At 46.6% G+C, this 18,243-nt stretch overlaps 1 protein-coding gene across 1 annotated transcript in view; it reads left to right on the top strand.

Moving 5' to 3' along the window:
* The window catches only part of RPS6KA5 (ribosomal protein S6 kinase A5), a 161,618-nt gene that overhangs the window by 126,547 nt on the left and 16,828 nt on the right, over positions 1-18,243 (top strand). The window contains exon 13 of the mRNA XM_024209696.3: positions 4,566-4,736. Coding sequence (XP_024065464.1) covers positions 4,566-4,736 — 171 coding nt within the window. The remainder of the gene's footprint in view (positions 1-4,565; positions 4,737-18,243) is intronic.

Genomic DNA, 18,243 nt, shown 5'->3' with positions numbered 1-18,243 from the left:
TTTTGAAGAAACTATAATAAGCATTTTCCAAACACATTTTGTTGTGCATAGCATTAAACTCTTGTGATAAAGCTTACTGCCACTCTGTATAGGCATCTTTTTCCAACTAATTGAGTCTTGTCTACCTAGAAAAATTATAGCAAAAGCATTAAAACCAAAGGAGATTACATTTTTATTTATATACAATAAAAATGTATTTGCGGGAACTCAGGTATACTTACCTTCCTTCAGAGGTATTGTGAAGTTTAAAAGATATTTGTAACACGCTTGGAAATCCTTGAATTAATGGTGCTACACAAGTACCAAAGATTATTTCATAATTTTGTTTGTTTTCAAATGAGGCAACCCAAATAATTTAATAAATTACCAGATTTAAAAGCAGTTCCTTTAAAAAAAAAAAAAAACAACTAGAATGTGCTTGAGTTTTATTTAATTATAGAAACCTCAGTTATCTACTGTATCCGAGCATAGCTCAAATGTAGTGGACAGTGGTGGCCTCAGGGAAACCAGAGCAGCTGGGGGCCTACCTTATCTTCCTCTGCTGGTGTAAGTTCCCCAGCAGAAGATCAGGTATAATGAAGCTGAGCTCCTCTCTACCCCTGACATGCCCCCAGCCCCCTCCCAAAATGTTCCCTATGCCCTTATGAAAGGGTCTGAGGGGGAACAGCTGGTAGGCATATGCAGCACAAAAATGCACTTAGCAAACTGAAGAATCTGACCCACAATCTTTAAGGATGGAGGAGATTTACATTTTCACTATTTATACTTTATGTACTAAAATATGTTCAGAATGTATTATCAGTGTACTTTTTTGAGTTCTTAAGCAGAAAAATCTGTTTAAATTAGCTCTTCGTGGCAAGGTGCTATCTTTATTTTCTTCTTTTGAGCACAATCAATACTTAATAAACAAGATATAACAATAAATGTACTCTTAGATTACTGTGAATCTGATTAGCCTACCTCCAACCAGCCACTCATCCTGCTTTTCATCCTTCTGCAACATGTATATACTCACCAACTCGAGGCTTCCACAGACTAGAGCTGGTCAATTTATTCCAAATTTTGAAATTTCAAAAAAAAAAATCAATTTTTTTCTGAAAAATTTCCTTATTTTTTACTAGCTCTGCTACAAATCTAATCAGGTTCTCCATTGGGAATCCTACTCCGACTGGACCTGCCAATGTTTGTCAGGCTATGACTCTTTTTTGGCAAATCCTGGGACATTTGCCATTGAGAGAATATTTTTTATCCTCTTTCCCTGCCCGTTCCGCTGTGTTCAAGGATAGGGGGAGAGAATTGCAGAAAAAGTAACCTGACAAGCCGTGCTTTTAGCTTAACTAATGAGATATAGTCTCTGCCAAAAAATGCCCACCCATCTGCACAATTCTGCACATCTTTTCATACTTGTCTCACCTGCCCCAGACTATATCCTTAGAAATTGTTGTTGGGAGATAGGACTGTGTAATGGGGTTTACAAATCCCAAACTGAGCATCAGCAGAAGGGAGAGGAGAGTCTTCCCTGCTTAAAGGCTATCAGGCTGATCACACCCCTGCATAGCTACCAGAACTGCCAGTCATGGACACATGCAGCCACAGCTGTGACCAACGAAGTAAATAAGACCAGCTATGAAAGAGGGAGAACAGAGAGGGAAAGAGAGGCAAAAAGGCCTGGGATAGCAGAGGGGCAACAGCCCATGCCATGCTGCTTCTGAGAAACTGACAGACAAAAGGAGACTGCAAGCCTTGGAGTTTAAGGGCTGATAGACTCAATTTAAGTTAAGAATTCATGGACTGGTCTAATTGTAGATGAAGAGGACCAGTTAAGACAAACCTAGGATCCCTAGACAGACTGAATCAAGAGCAGTTGACACAGTGACAATGGCCATCTCAGATACTCATACCCATTGTTTTTCAAGGCTGGCTGGCTAAACAGCCCCATCTTACTTAAGGGAACTACTGAGTTCTCAATTCCAAGGCACCAAAATCTTTGTGAGGAAGGGCTGGTGAGGTCACAGCCCATCTGACAGAGTGAAGAAAATGTGGGCTATGGTTCTCCCCCTTTTTATAGAAGCAAAGGCTATATAACAGTCTTCACAATGAGTGGGATTTCCCTGTGCTGGGGAATTCCTATGTAAAGAGGACAGAGATTTCCCAACTGAGGAAACACCACCTACCCTTTATTTCTACAGTCTCTGGGCAGGATTCCCTTAGCATAGGGAAACCCTGATCCAAAACACCCTGCTGGCTTCCTGTCTGTGAGTCTTCTGCCCTTCTGCTACCCACAACAACCTCATGCCCTATATTACTTCCCCGAAAATGCTATACTTTTCCCACTGCTCCCACCTTTACATCTCCATAGCCTTTCTGTTTTTCCTAGATCCCCAAACCTGACTGCTGTCTCATTGATTTTCCATAACTCATCCCACAGCCCTACCAGTCTCATATTTCCAGCTGTCTCCCACAAATCTTATGTCCCTCCATCCAGTATTCCTTATGCCTCTGTCAAGGTTCCCTCCGCACTCTGAACTTTAGGGTACAGATGTGGAGACCTGCATGAAAGACCCCCTAAGCTTATTTTTACCAGCTTAGGTTAACAGTACGCTGCCACCACCAAGCGTTAACCAAATATTTAGGGAGAGCCACTTGGAACTCTGCCTTCCCCCAAATATCTCCCAAGTCCCTAACCCCCCTTTCCTGGGCAGGCTTGAGAATAATTTCCCCCCAAGCCTCTACACCCCTTTTCCTGGGTAGATTTGAGAATATCCCCTCACCACTTAGTCCTGGTGAACACAGATCCAAACCCTTGGATCTTAAAACAATGAAAAATCAATCAGGTTTTTAAAAGAAGAATTTTAATTAAGAAAAAAGGTGAAAGGAGTACCTCTGTAAAATTAGAAAGAAAGATAATCTCACAATCAGATTCAAAACACAGAGGGTTTCCCTCTGGGCAAAACTTTAAAGTTACACAAAGAACCCAAATTTATCCTCCCTCTTATTTGCAAAAGAACTCACAAACAAGAAAATAAAAATAATCTAACATATTCCTTCTCCAAATACTCACTACCCTATAGGAGTGGGATGGCTCCTTTCTCTGTCTCCGGCAAAAGCCCACACAGCACAGACAAAAGACTTTTTCCCCCTTCCAGATTTTAAAGTATCTTGTCCCCTTATTGGTCCTTCTGGTCGGGTGTCAGCTAGGTTATGTGAGCTTCTTAACCCTTTACAGATAAAAGAGGAATTAACCCTTAACTCTATGTTTATGACAGCCTTCCTGTCCTGGCCTTCCCCCATCAGCCCTCTTCAGTCTCTTTGTACTCTTCCTCTACTCACCAACCATGCTGTCCTTCCCTCCTCCCATTATGATCATCTGCCTTCAAAATTGCCCCCTCCTCAAAACCCTTTAATGCTACCTCTTCCCCAGTACCCCACTAACCTGCTGCTAACAGTTAACAGGTTTTTAAAAAACAAGGAAATTCCCACAAAAAATACTGTAGTTTCTCCCAATCACAAACAAACATATGACATTTACTCCAAATTCAGACTTTGTAACGGTACAAAAAAAGACTTCTCAAAATTAGTTTTAAGGAGTTAATCTTGTTGAAGTTGTAATTAAGTTTGTGCGTTTGAGCATAATTCCATGTATTACGGATGGTTGTATGTTGGAAGAAAAAAGCTGTTTGTTGTGAAGTTGTGGAGTCTTGGGTGCATTAGTGACAAGGCATGTGAATTATGATTGATCTTTATGTTAATGTTTGCCTTAAGTGGTGACTTCCTTGATTTAAAAATTTTTTTGTCTTAAAGGAAATACACTGGCACAACCTTCACTTTTAGTAACAAAGTTTACTGTTTGGGAATATTAAATATATGTTGTGGTTCTAGTAATGGTACAGAAACAGCATGTATCCTTCTATGTGGGAGATGGGATCTGAAGCAGTTGAGGATAATTAAAGACTTGGAAGTAAACTTTCAGGAGGCTGTGCAAGGAATTAGCAACTTTTTCTGCTATTAACTTGATGTCTGTGATTAATTCTTCATGCATAATGATAAAAATGTACCCTTATGTGGAAGCAGGCAATGTTCACCACTCTTTGAGCTAGATTCTACCCACTAATGTGTATAAGTGAATCCCACAGATGTCAATGGTAGCCGTGAGCACCAGACATCTCTAAGAGTAGAATTTGGTTCTTCATATTTTTATACTCATGAAATACTATTATAAACAGAAGCTTGACTCATCCTGACCTCTGGAAAGAGAGATCCTACTGCAGTATAGTATGTAGCTGGTGGAAGGCAAATGTGTTGTGATGCAGAACAAAGAACCAGACAAAAGAACTGATGAGAAAAAAGTGCTGTTATGCTTGCAGTTTAAAAGGCTATATTTTCCCACCTCTTTCTGTCTTAAATGATACCGGTTCTGTTTTTTTCTAAATGCAGTTGTGTAATATTTTTAATAATAAACAGTAAAAAGTTAAGACTTAATTATTAATATTTAAAATCCACAAAGTGTTGGTATATAATCTAATTTTTCTAAGGTATCACATTAAACTGTTTTTTTTGTTTTCTAGCTTCACACATTTCTAGTAATGGAACTGCTGAAGGGAGGAGAATTGCTTGAACGCATTCAGAAAAAGAAACACTTCAGTGAGACAGAAGCCAGTTATATCATGCGCAAACTTGTTTCAGCTGTGAGCCACATGCATGATGTAGGAGTCGTCCATAGAGATCTGAAACCTGAGGTATAGTGTGGCATGATTGTATATATTATTGTTCTAATACCTTACTTACACATTCTTTAACAAAGCAGTGTATCCCTTCATTAAAGTGCATGGTTACTTTAATGGAAAAAATATTGTAATTTGTGTGTTTTTCATGCCTTTTTTTGTTTTTTATTAGGAAATGAAAGTTTCACACATTTACTGTCTAATTTTATTTTATTCCATTATGCTATGCGATCAATAGTAAAAACAATAAAATACTCAACTCAGATAAATAACTAATTTATAAACTTTGTTTATAAAATAAAAAATTCAATCTTAACTCCACCATGTAGTAATATGATGAGAAAAAAATCTGTTATCAAAATTCAATTTGATCTACTCAGGGACTAACATTCTATTCTGTTCTGATCATAAATGTATGATTATTGCATAGCATAACTACAAAGTGGCATTAAGGTTGTTTCGGTGCCTTTACTGTGCATTTTCATGCCTCCTTTTACTTCACTGTGAATTCCTGGGTTTGAAGTGGTTGTTTTTGATGGAATTACAGTGTCCTTGTACTGTTTTTACCCTCAATCTCACTCTAGTTTAATACAGTTTTCACCTGAGAAATAAGATAGGTGAGGAGGTAGTGGGTCTGTTAGTTTAAAAAAAAAAAAAAAAAAAGAGGGTTGTGGGGATCAGCAGTAGTCTGAACTAAAATGGCTGCCTGAAGCCAGAGCTCTGAGGTGATAAGAAAGTAATCTGCCTCCATCAACCCACTAAAGCTACTAAACTCCACCAAAAAACAGAGCACTCCGTTGCAGAGGATGGAGTCTCAAAAAAAAAAAAAAATTAAAAATACCTCATTCAGAAGGGTGTTTCCAGCTCACAGTGTGGAGAGGCCCCTGACAGAAATGTGAAGGCTGAAGAAAATCAGTCTCCAAGGCAGACATTTGGGAGTTGATCTCCAAGGCCATGAGAAATGATCTGATGACTGATTCTAGCAGTAAAGAAGGAAGTAACTGATTTGAAAGGTTGAGTCACTGTCTGTACCAGAGATTGGCCTAAAGAAAGCTAGTGAGAGACAGCCATTGCTGCAGAGCTGCATGACACTGCTGGAACACAGAGAGAAGCAGCTTAAATTGGATGATATAGAAAATAGAGTGTGAAGGAACAACATCAGAATTAAGAGACTGCCTGAAAATGCTGAAGGAGGAAATACAATCTGGTATATAAAAATTTAATTTGTTAAATCTCAGTTCTCTAGAAGATGTGAAAGTGGAGAGAATGCATATGGTGCTATTCCCCACACTTGGAGCTTATAATAGATCCAGAGATTTGATTGTGAAATTTTATCAATATCCGCAGAAAGATTTAACTATGGAAAGAGCCAGAGAACATTCAGAGTTTATACCCCAAGGTGACAAGCTGTAATTTTTGCATGACCACTCTGCCCTAACTTTAAAAAAGAAGAGTGCTGGGGGAAGTTTCAGGAGCACTCAAGAGGGCAGATATATGTTACTGATGGGGATTCTCATTTAAATTCTCATTCAGCTTTCAAAATCAGTTTTACCCAGTAAGATACTTTACACAAGTTAAAACTACAGTCCACTCACTTGAGATAGAAATCAAAATCTCAGAAAAGCAAGAGGATACTCTGGAGGTGGAAACTAAGTATAAAATGCTGGAAATATCTTGACAGATGGTCAAATCCAAGAAAATGAGGATAGGAAAAGAAAAAGACTCTAGAGAATGTACTGTCAATGGCAAAAAATGAAGCTATACAAGAGGACTCAGATACATGAGTAGTTACCAAAAGATTACCCTGAAAGAACTTCTTGAGAGTCATCAAGAATGAACAGTTTAACAGTAACTATGTTAATGTTATAAAGAAAATAGTATGAAGTTTAATTGGGATGATTATAACTCTGTATTTTAAAGTGTAGAGCATATATAGGACAATAAGATGAGTGTCCCAGGGATGGGGAGATTGGAGAAAATAGAAAGGGGTTGCTGAGGAGCACTTAGGGTTCTGTGTAAATCCTCCCAATGTGACTCAAATAATCAGATGGCAATCTATCCCTAAGATCTCATATGTGGAGAATGTAACTCCTTTGGGTTGCAAGAGAAACAGCTCATGGGGAAAGTACATGTGTTGAGAGTTCAAGAAAACACAGTTGTTTGGGGGCTGAATTATATGCTATTTTGGTATTTTATTTTTAAAATAAGGGGAATAATGCAGGAGAGGGGAGGGAATCAGGGATGGGAAGGAGAATTAATACAAGACATAGCTATGGAAATTTACAAACAGAAATCACGCCATATTCAGGCACACGGTTCTGAATACAACATAATTTGCAACAAGAGACATTGGCCACTCAAGGGTTCATGCTATCAAACAGCTAAATAATCACAGTTTCAAGTTTTTCAATAAGCTAAATAGTTATTCTCAATGGCTGTTCCTTTTAAAATAACACCTTTGAATTTTAAGGGGCTAAATAACGTCGTTAAGAGGGGAAAAAGCCCTGGCTGAATTTTTTAAAAACCTCATTCTCAGATTATTTTACTTCAAGAAACGCATTTTCAGGAGTGGCATATTATGGGCATGAAAGATGGTTGGTTTCAGAGACATTTTTTGCTTCAGCCAAAGAAAAGAGGAATGGCCATAATATTTGCTAAACGTAATTTTTTAGATTGAAGATCAATTTAAGGATATGGGGGGATGGTTTATCTTATTGACAGGTACAGTTATTTGTTAGTGGGCTCAGGATATGTTCTCAATCACAAGCAAAAAAAAGCTGCTTTAAAATACTGCAACACTTTGGGGAAGGGAAATTATACTTGGAGGAGACTTCAGTTGCACACCGATTCCTTATTGGACAGATCAGATAAAGAAGATGAAGTGTATAGGGAAGCAAGTGCAGCATTTACTTCTCTGTGCCAAAAATTCAGTCTCTCAGTTTGCTGGAGAGAAATGCATTTAGGGGAATGAGATTACACATTTTATTCACACCCTCATCATTTACATGCTAGAATAGATTTCATGTTAATCTCTAAATCCTTAATGAAGTGAACAAGACCTTTTTGTACAGAAGAAGAGGAACAATGGATTCTTCTTTGAGCTATTGCACATGTCCATTCCACTGTAGGTGTGTGTGTGCCTTGTGCACAGATGTCAGAGATATTTTTTTCCCCTCGGTGCTACCCATCATGACAGCTCGAATGCCCCCTTTTGCTGCGACACAGCATGCTGGTATAAGAGGGTGGAGCTGAGCACCCCCGGTTCCTTCTTGCCACCAGTGATGGTTTTCAAAGTGATCTCGGACTTGTTTACTCAAGTGCATCCCTCATTCATTTTAAATAGTTGCAGTTAATTATTGTTAGATAGTTTCTCAAGTTAGTGTTACATTTCTGTTTTTGGTGTCCTTTGGTACTGTTTCTTTTCTTTTGGTACCAGGCTTGGTACCACAATGATGCCCTGCTCCTCAGTGTTTAAGTCCTGCAGGACATGTTCAAAGCCTAATTTGGTCAGTGATCCTCATCCATCCTGCCTGAAGTGTTTGGGTGAGGCCGACATTAGTGACAAATATCACATTTGCAAGGGCTTCAATCCTCACTTGAAACAGCGAGACTTATGTGCTTGATTATGGAAGCAACATTTTGACCCACAGTCAAGTCATTGCATGAGGAGAGCACCCCAAGTACTTCACCATGGGTATGGAGTGCTCCACCAGATATTTTTTTGGCTTCTCCATGCTGATCCCTGGTACCGAAGAAGAGACCAAGACCTTCCTCAGTCTCAGCATCTTGTTCATCAGCTTCGGTACCCAGGCAAGATAGAGGCAAGGACTCTACTAAACATGTGGCAGAGAGAGCTACCTCAGAAGCCTCACCTCCTAAGAGGTGTTCGCTGCCTCCAAAGCTCGTGCCAGGTCCAGTGAGGTTGTCCTGAGACATTTCAGGAGCCAACAGTTAATGGGACTCCCATCTACCCCAGAGGCATATGCAGCCACAAGAGACTTGGTTAGTGCCTCATTACAGGTTTCACCAGTATTGGAAACTGTCCGACTGGTTCTTGCTCCTGCAACTCACCCCTCACCACACCAAGAATCCCAAAGTACCACTACTTACACCTCCTCTCAAACCAGTCTTATCAAGAAGGAAACCTCTCATGATTTCTCTGGTACCACCCTCCCAGGGTTCAAGATAACTCTCTCCGGTACCATCTGCATCAGCACCTCAATTATTGGAAGCCTCTGACTCCTCAGCCTCTGACTTGGAAGTGCAGTCCTTTGTATCCTGGATAGGACACAGCACTGTGGTAGGAATTTTGGGCATTTATCATGGAGGGCTGCTTGGTTGCCAAGACATTGCTACAATCTGTGCTAGACGTTGCAGACACTTTGGCCAGAGAAATGGCCTCAGCAGTGACCATGAGAAGGGCATCCTGGCTGCAGAGTTTGGGCATTGCTCCCGACGTGCAGCAGACCACAGAGTACTCCAGGGGGAATTCTGTGCCAAAAAATTAAAAATGCTGTGTACAATATTTAAAAATTCTGTGAAATTTTGCATATTTTATTTGTCAAAAATAAAAAAATATAATCACGCCAGTTTCTATTATTTTGGTAATTTCTTTCAAAATCCCTGCCAGCACCGATGTCTGTAACAATGCAGACAACAAAAAATATTCAGGAAATGTTTTTTTGATAAACAGATTCCTTACTAGGCATATTAATACAGAACTTTGCATAATAATTCATTTAAAATACAGAAACGTATTTTCCACACTCCTGAGAAAGAGTGCAAAGGCTTGGGGAGTCGGAGTAATGGAGGAGCTGAGGGAAAGGGAAGTAGTTGCTGGGCAGGAGTCTAGGTGTGAACCTGGACGATTGTTGGGTGTGGGTGGAAGAAGTAATATGGAACAGGTTTTCTTTTGGGAGGGTGGGATTATTAGGGAGCCTCCCCCATGCAGACACTAGACCCCTAGCCTCTCCCATTCAGGCATATCTGCCCCTGTTCCCATGTGTCCCTGCACACCCACTCCCATTCAGCCCCCACCCCAGTCTGTCCCCCCCACTAGCCCTTCTGAACCCCAGTCTGTGACCCAGCATCCCCATGTGCCCTACTCTTTGTCCCCCACATCATGTGCCTCCTCACCTGGCTCCGCAGGAAGGGTGCTGTGAGGAACATAACCTATCCATATCCCTCTTTGGGTCTGGCTGAGCCGGCTGCCCTCTGTTCTGGCACCACCGCAGCCCCTGGTGGGCGAAAGGCATAATTGCTGCACCTCTCTGGCAGAATGTATTTTCTGCAGAGAAAAAAAAATTGCGGGGGACATGAATGCACATGTACAGTGGCACAGAATTTTTGCAGAACTAAGAGAGGACTTGGCCTTTGATGGTCAGCTGCTTTTTTCTGAAACAACAGACTAAACTCTGCACTCCTTCAAGGATTCTAGGGCTACCCTTTGTTCCTTGGGGGGTGTATACACTGGCAGTGCAGAGGCACCATTATGACGGACAACAGCAGCAGCAACGATACCGGCCACAACGCCCCTTTGGGCTGTCTGTCCCCGAGAGAGCAGGGCTACCCTAGCACTGGGCTTAGGTCCCAAAGGTGGAGGCATTCTGGTCTTGGATTTGGCCAGTCCACTCTCCCTCCTCTGGTGCCCCCAAGTGCTCATTTTGACTCGTTGGTCCAAAGCAGTGATCCAGTCATGACTTCTACTGGCCCTTCTACAGAGCTTCGGGGACAGGATAGTCCATTTTCTCAGTGTTTGAGACTCAGTTACTACAGATAGCTGAGGCCTAAGCAATGTCCGTTTAGGTTATCCAGTTGCTCTCCACACCGTCTGTACCTGTCCCTCTTCAGGGCCCCTCTCATGAGATACTGCTCCTCGAGCAGGTCTGTTTTTTTCTGGCTTTGGTAGCAATGAAAGAGATTCCTCCGGAACACTGGGGTCAAAGTTTTATTCCCAATATTTTCTGGTTTCCAAATCCAAAGGATGGGTCAGACCTACTCTAGACATCCGCAACCTTAACAAATATATCAGATACATAAGGTTCCTAGTGATCATCCTCTCAACTATCCTCCCTGCATTGACTCAGAATGATTGTTTTGCTGTTTTGGACCTTAAGGATGCATATTTCCACATAGCAATCCTCCCAGCCACAGATTTCTCCAGTTTGTTCATTTTCAGTAACTGGTCCATCCTTTTCGGTCTGCCTTCTACCTCCCGGGTTTTTACCACTTGTATGGATGTGGTGGCATTATACCTCAGGAAGAAGGAAATCCATGTCTTCCCATATCTGGATGACTGGCTATTAAGGGCAGGTTCACAGAAGAAGTGCTTTCTCACGTACACATTACACTGCACTTATTCAACACTCTAAACACAAGAAAGTCAACATTGGTCCCTATTTAGAAAATAGAGTTAATTGGGTCCCTAATAGACTCTGTGTGTTAGAGAGCATTTTTGTCGATGGACTGTTTCCAGACTATTTGTTGCCTTTGTTTCGGTCTGCAGTCTCCACCTCCCTCGACAGTTCATGTGTGCATGAGGTGCTTAGGCCACATGTCTGCATGCACACAGATGGTTCAGTTTGCAAGGTTGCACTTAGCCCTCTTCAAACGTGGCTTATGACAGTTTACCATCTGACTTTTCACCCCGTGCAGAGGTTAGTCTGCCTCCCTGTGTTGATCTTGGGCTCCTTGCACTGGTGGACAGTTCAGGGGAATGTGTGTCAAGGCATTAGCTTTATCCAGCCTTTACCAACCAGGATTATTGTCACCCACGGCTTCCTGATAAGTTAGGGAGCACATCTGGGGTCGCTGAAAATTCAGAGTCTGTGGGCAGAGCAGGAAGCTTCACTGCATATCACAGTCCTGGAGTTTCAGGCCATCTGCAGTGCCTGTCACACTTTCCTAGACTACATCAAGTGTTCTGTGGTTCACATACTTACAGACAATACCACCATGATGTATAAGACTATGGTTATGTCATGAAAGTCACAGAAGTCATGGAATCCATGACTTCCAGAGACCTCCATGACATTTTCTGCTTCAGCCCCGGGACTGTGGGGCTGGAGCTGTCAGCCAACGGGGGCCCCAGAGCTCTGAGCCACTGTGGGCTGCAGGCGGTGGGGGAACCCTGCAGCTCCAAACCGCCGACCCAGGAGCTCCCAGCCACAGCGGGGAGCCCAGGGGGGCCCCCTGCACTCCCAGCCAGGGCAGGGGACCCCCTGCAGCTCCCAGGTGCCATGGGCAGTGGGGGAACCCTCCCCAATTTGTCAGTTATTTTTTGTAAAAGTCATGGTCAGGTCACAGGCTTCCATGAATTTTTGTTTATTGCCCTTGAGCTGTCTTTTACTTTCACTAAAAATAACCATGACAAAATCTTAGCTTTAGCGATGTATTATGTGAACAGGCAAGGGGGAGCACACTCCAAAGTGCTCTGCCAAGAGACTATTAGGCTGTGGCAGTTCTGCATTGAGGAGGGTGTCACTCCAATAGCTGGACACTTGCCCAGAGTCCAGAATTACCTCACAAATCATCACAGTGGGAATTTTTCCACGGCTCATAAGTGGTCCCTGGAGCCCAGTGTTCTGCAAGTCATCTTCATGGCTTGGGGCATCCCGACGATCTTCCTGTTCACTACAACGGACAATAGGAAACATAGACTTCTTCTTCGAGTGCTGTCCCTGTGGGTGCTCCACTCTAGGGGACGGTGCATCCTGGCGCTGTTAATTGGAGATCTTTGGTAGTAGTGCCTCATCGGGACACACGCGCTCAGTTGGTATCTCCCATCTTGATGGAATCTTCCTGAGCGCGTGTGTCCCGTACCCGCCTTAGTTCCTTCTCAACCGTCCTCGGCTGAAGACGGGACTCGGGGCAGTGCTGATCCTCTTCCCATCTATTTTGCTCCAGAGCGGGACTCGGAAATGCATCTCTAGGCGATGTGTTCCTCATTCCTTGGAACAACTCCCTCATGTACAGTTTTCCACCGATTCCACTCATACACAGGGTTCTACGCAACATCACAGAGGACAAGACCCGGGTCATACTTATTGCCCCAGTTTGGCCCAAGCAGACATGCTATCCTTACCTGCTACGCATGTCCATCCGTCCTCCCCAGACTCTCCCCGACAGACCAGATCTCCTCTCCCAGAAAAGACGGTTACTCACCTTTGTAATTGTTGTTCTTCGAGATGTGTTGCTCATATCCATTCCAATTAGGTGTGCGCGTGCCGCGTGCACGATTGTCGGAAGATTTTTACCCTAGCAACTCTTGGTGGGTCGGCTGAGGCGCCCCCTGGAGTGGCGCCCTCATGGCACCGGATATATGCCCTTGCCGACCCAGCACCCCCTCAGTTCCTTCTTGCCGGCTACTCCGACAGCGGGGAAGGAGGGCGGGTTTGGAATGGATATGAGCAACACATCTCGAAGAACAACAGTTATAAAGGTGAGTAACCGTCTTTTCTTCTTCGAGTGCTTACTCATATCGATTCCAATTAGGTGACTCCCAAGCCTTACCTAGGCGGTGGGGTCGGAGTTAGATGTCGCGGAGTGAAGGACCGCTGAGCCAAATGCCGCATCATCCCTGGACTGCTGCACTATGACATAGTGAGAAGTGAAAGTGTGCACGGATGACCAAGTCGCTGCCCTACATATCTCCTGTATGGGCCCATGAGCCAGAAAGGCAGAGGAAGAAGCTTGGGCCTGAGTGGAAGGGGCAGTGAGTCGTGGAGCTGGGACACCAGCTAAGTCATAACATGCACGGATGCATGATGTAATCCAAGACGATATTTGCTGCAAAGAGACCGGAAGGCCTTTCATCCGGTCTGCCACCGCTACAAACAGTTGGGATGTCTTTCTGAATGGCTTCGTTTGCTCAATGTAAAAAGCAAGAGCCCTGCGAACGTCTAGGGAATGCAGCTGTTGTTCCCTTCGCGAAGCGTGCAGCTTCGGAAAGAAGACCGGGAGGAAGATGTCTTGGTTGACATGGAAGGCAGACACCACCTTAGGGAGGAAGGCGGGGTGTGGTCGCAGTTGTACCTTGTCCTTATGGAACACCGTATACGGTGGGTCCGATGTGAGGGCCCTAAGTTCTGAGACTCATCTCGCTGATGTGATAGTGATGAGGAAAGCTGTTTTCCAGGACAGGTACAGAAGCGAGCAGGTGGCCATGGGCTCAAAGGGGGCACCCATGAGTCTAGCTAGGACTAGATTGAGGTCCCACGTAGGGGCCGGCTGACGAATTTGTGGTTACAGTCGTTCTAAGCCCTTGAGGAACCTGCTGACCATGGGACTGGAGAAGACTGAGCGCCCATTCTCTCCCGGGTGGAAGGCGGAGATTGCTGCTAGGTGGACTCTGATAGATGAGACAGCTAGGCCTTGCTGTTTTAAGGACCAGAGATAGTCCAGGATGGTAGGTACTGGTACTCCCGTAGGGGCACTGTTGTTCAGGGCACACCAGCAGGAGAAGCGTTTCCATTTGACCATGTATGTGGACCTAGTGGATGGCTTTCTGCTCCCCAAGAGCACCTGCTGCACCGAAGCAGAGCAACGCAGCTCAGATTGGGTCAGCCATGCAGCAGCAACGCAGTCAGGTGGAGGGATTGCAGGTCCAGATGACATAACCTGCCGTGTTCCTGAGTGATCAGGTCCGGCCACAATGGTAGAGCGATTGGTTCCGTCACCGACGGATCGAGGAGCGTGGTGTACTAGTGTTGTCTGGGCCACACTGGAGCAATCAAGATTAAGTGGGCCTTGTCTCTGCGTAACTTGAGGAGGACCTTATTGACCAACGGAAACAGGGGGAAGGCATAGAGCAGGTGGTTTTTCCACGGTATCAGGAAGGCGTCTGACAGGGATCCCGGGGAACGTCCCTGGAGAGAGCAGAACACTTGGCACTTCCGATTCTCGTGAGAGGCGAAAAGGTCTATGTGGGGAAATCCTCACCTCCGGAAAACAGAATGAATAACGTCCGGACGTATTGCCCACTCGTGAGCCAGGAAGGACCTGCTGATGCGATCTGCCAAGGTGTTCTGGACTCCTGGGAGAAAATATGCCACCAGGTCGATTGATTGGGCTATGCAAAATTCCCAGAGATGTATGGCTTCGTGACAGAGGAGGGACGACCGCGCTCCGCCTTGCTTTTTGATGTAAAACATGGCCGTTGTGTTTTCTGTGAAGATCGCGACACAACGGCCCTGGAGGTGTTCGCGGAATACCTGACACGCTAAGCGTACTGCTCTCAGTTCCCTGACGTTGATGTGCAGGGATATTTCTTGTGTGGACCAAATCCCTTGTGTGCGAAGGTTCGCAAGGTGAGCGCCCCAGCCCAGAGAGGACGCGTCCGTGGTGAGGACTAGAGAGGGCTGTGGGGCATGGAATGGCATCCCCTCGCAAACCAGGTTGGGGTTTAGCCACCAACCCAGAGAGGACAAGACCTTCGTTGGCACCGTGAGTACTGTGTCCAAACTGTCCCGTCCTGGGCGGTATACTGACGAGAGCCAGATCTGAAGTGGGCGGAGGCGTAGTCTGGCATGTTTGGTCACGAAAGTGCACGAGGCCATATGGCCCAGAAGACCGAGGCACATGTGTGCTGTCGAGGTCGGGAAGCTTCGGAGGGCGTGGATAATAGTTATCATGGACTGGAAGCGGGTCTGCGGTAGGCAGGCCCTGGCGAGATTCGAGTCCAGGACTGCCCCGATGAAGTCTATTCTTTGGGTTGGCTCCAAAGTGGACTTTTCGGCGTTGAGCAGCAGGCCCAGTTGCCTGAAGCAGGTCATGACGAAGTGAACGTGAGACCGCACCTGTAGCTCGGACCGACCCTGAATGAGCCAGTCGTTGAGGTACGGAAACACTTGGATCTGATGTCTGCGGAGCCAGGCCGCTACAACAGCCATACATTTTGTGAAGACCCATGGCGCTGTGGAGAGACCAAAGGGGAGGACCACAAATTGGAAATGCTGCTGTCCGACCACAAAGCGAAAGAACCGCCTGTGTGGAAGGTAGATCACTATGTGGAAGTACGCATCCTTCATGTCGAGAGCGGCGTACCAGGATCCAGGGATGGTATAATAATTCCCAGGGTAACCATGCGGAACTTCAACTTTACCATGAATTTGTTGAGTCCGTGTAGGTCCAGGATGGGCCGAAGCCCCCCTTTGCCTTGGGGATTAGGAAGTAGCGGGAGTAAAAACCCCTGCCCCTCAAGTCCCTTGGTACCTCTTTCACCGCTCCAATAGACAGGACTGCTTGTACCTCCTGTAAGAGGAGTTGCTCGTGAGAAGGGTCCCTGAAGAGGGACAGGGAGGGAAGGGGGATGGGGGGGGCGGCGAAATAAACTGAAGATAGTATCCCGTTTCCACCGTGCGTAGGACCCAGCGATCTGAAGTTATGCGGGACCACGCAGGGAGGAAACAGGAGAGGCGGTTGGAGAAAGGCAGGGAAGGATCCTGGGAGTAGGCTGGTGCTCCGTCCTCAAGCACATCTTCAAAAGTTTTGTCTGGGCCCCGCTGATGGTCTAGGGGGGCCCTGATTCTGGCCTGTTTGTGGACCAGGTTGTTGCCTCCTATTGCCACGACCACGCCTTCTAGAGAAGTCTTGCTGTGGTCAAGGTTTAGGGTAAGTGCGCTGCGGCTGGGGCCGGAAGGGTCTGCGTTGCGTCACTGGGGTATTCATGCCCAATGAGCGCATGGTGGCCCGGTTATCCTTCAGACTTTGTAGTCTGGGATCAGTCTTCTCTGAGAAGAGACCTTGGCCTTCGAAGGGCAGGTCCTGTATAGTCTGCTGCAGTTCCGGTGGGAGGCCAGACACTTGCAGCCATGAAATGCGGCGCATGGCCACTCCGGAGGCTAGAGTTCTAGCAGCCGAGTCAGCTGCGTCTAAAGACGCCTGCAGAGATGTCCTTGCCACCTTCTTGCCCTCTTCTAGCAAGGTCCCAAACTCTTCCCTGGACTCCTGGGGAACCAGATCTTTGAATTTCCCCATCGAGTTCCAGGTGTTATAATTATAACGGCTCAGGAGGGCCTGCTGGTTAGCTACCCCGAGCTGTAGGCCACCAGTTGAGTAGATTTTACGCCCAAAGAGATCCAGGCGCCTAGTGCCCTTGGACTTAGGGGCGGGCGCTTGTTGGCCATGCCTCTCCCTCTCGTTTGCAGACTGTACAACGAGGGAGCAAGGTTGGGGGTGCACATACAAGTACTCATAATCTTTGGATGGCACCATGTATTTCCTTTCCACCCCTCTTGCTGTGGGAGGGATGGACGCCGGAGACTGCCAGATAGTATTGGCATTCGCCTGAATGGTCTTAATGAAGGGCAAAGCTACCCGCGTGGGGGCATTGGCCGACAAGATGTCCACCACCGGGTCCTCAACTTCCGCCACCTCCTCCACCTGCAGATTCATGTTCTGTGCCACCCTTCGAAGTAGGTCCTGGTGAGCACGAAGATCTATAGGTGGGGGGCCAGAGGAGGACGTGCCTGCCACGGCTTCGTCAGGCGAGGATGAGGAGGATAATCCCTGGACTAGTGGGTCTTGGGGAAGGTCAGGTTGAGGAGGGTCCGGCTGCCCTAGGTCCACGACCGTAGGGGCATCAGCCTGCTCAGACGGTAGGGCAGTCGCCTCCGAACCTATCAGGGGAGGACAGCTAACAGTTGCCTCAGGTATCCTAGGCTCCGAATGAGCCGAGCGAGAAGCGCCTGAGGGGCCATCTTGGGCTTGGTGGTATGCCCAAGGGGTCCAGAAGGACCATTGTGGAGGACCTTGGTCGGGATCCTGTCCTACATCTGGCCCCTGGCTAGCACCATCAGCGTCTTGGCCCTGGACATTACAGCCACTCTCCGTTTGGGACGCCGCCGAGTTTGGGCGAGAAGGCCAAGGCGGTGCCGAACACACTTGTTGTGTTGACCTGGCGCCGTCTACTGGTCCACGCGTGAGGGCTGGGGACCGGTGCCGGTGTCCTGAGCGGTACCGTGATCGGGAGTGGGGCCGACTATCATAATGGTGCCGGGAGGTTGATCTGGATCTGGATGACGACCGACGGTGCAGGCAGTGCCGGGATCGACTGCGCGATGAGAGGTGCCGGGACCGGTGCCAGGAGCTGGATCGGTACTGATCGTACCGGGAGGGAGACCTCCGGGAGGCAGAGCGGTGCTGTGAGTACGACTGGCGCCAAGATGGATATCGGTGCCCAGACCGGGACCATCTGCGGGATCGGGACCGCGACCGGGATCGAGAGCGGTGCCGTGCTGTTTCGCTTTGCGAAGGAGGTCACATGAAGGCGGGCTTCCCTATGGATGCGACAGTCCGCACCGGTGGTGCTGGAGGGTGAGATGGTCCAGGCTCAGTCAGCGCGATCAGGTCGCGAGCAGTGGAGAAGGTCTCCGGAGTGGACGGCAGACCCAGCTCAACCACGGTGTGCAGCTGGGAGTTTATATGCACCGGACTCAACGGCGCTTGCGGCGCCGGAATCGACGGTGCTGGAGTTGGTGCCTTCGCGGTGTGGTCCGGCACGGCGCGCTGCTCCACTGAGGCC

Source organism: Terrapene carolina, unplaced genomic scaffold (genome assembly GCF_002925995.2).
Source record: "Terrapene carolina triunguis isolate 2854851 unplaced genomic scaffold, T_m_triunguis-2.0 Scaffold96, whole genome shotgun sequence".
Taxonomy (NCBI): Eukaryota; Metazoa; Chordata; order Testudines; family Emydidae; genus Terrapene; species Terrapene triunguis.
The sequence above is the reverse complement of the archived record's forward strand: the minus strand, read 5'-3'. Positions and strand labels throughout refer to the sequence as shown.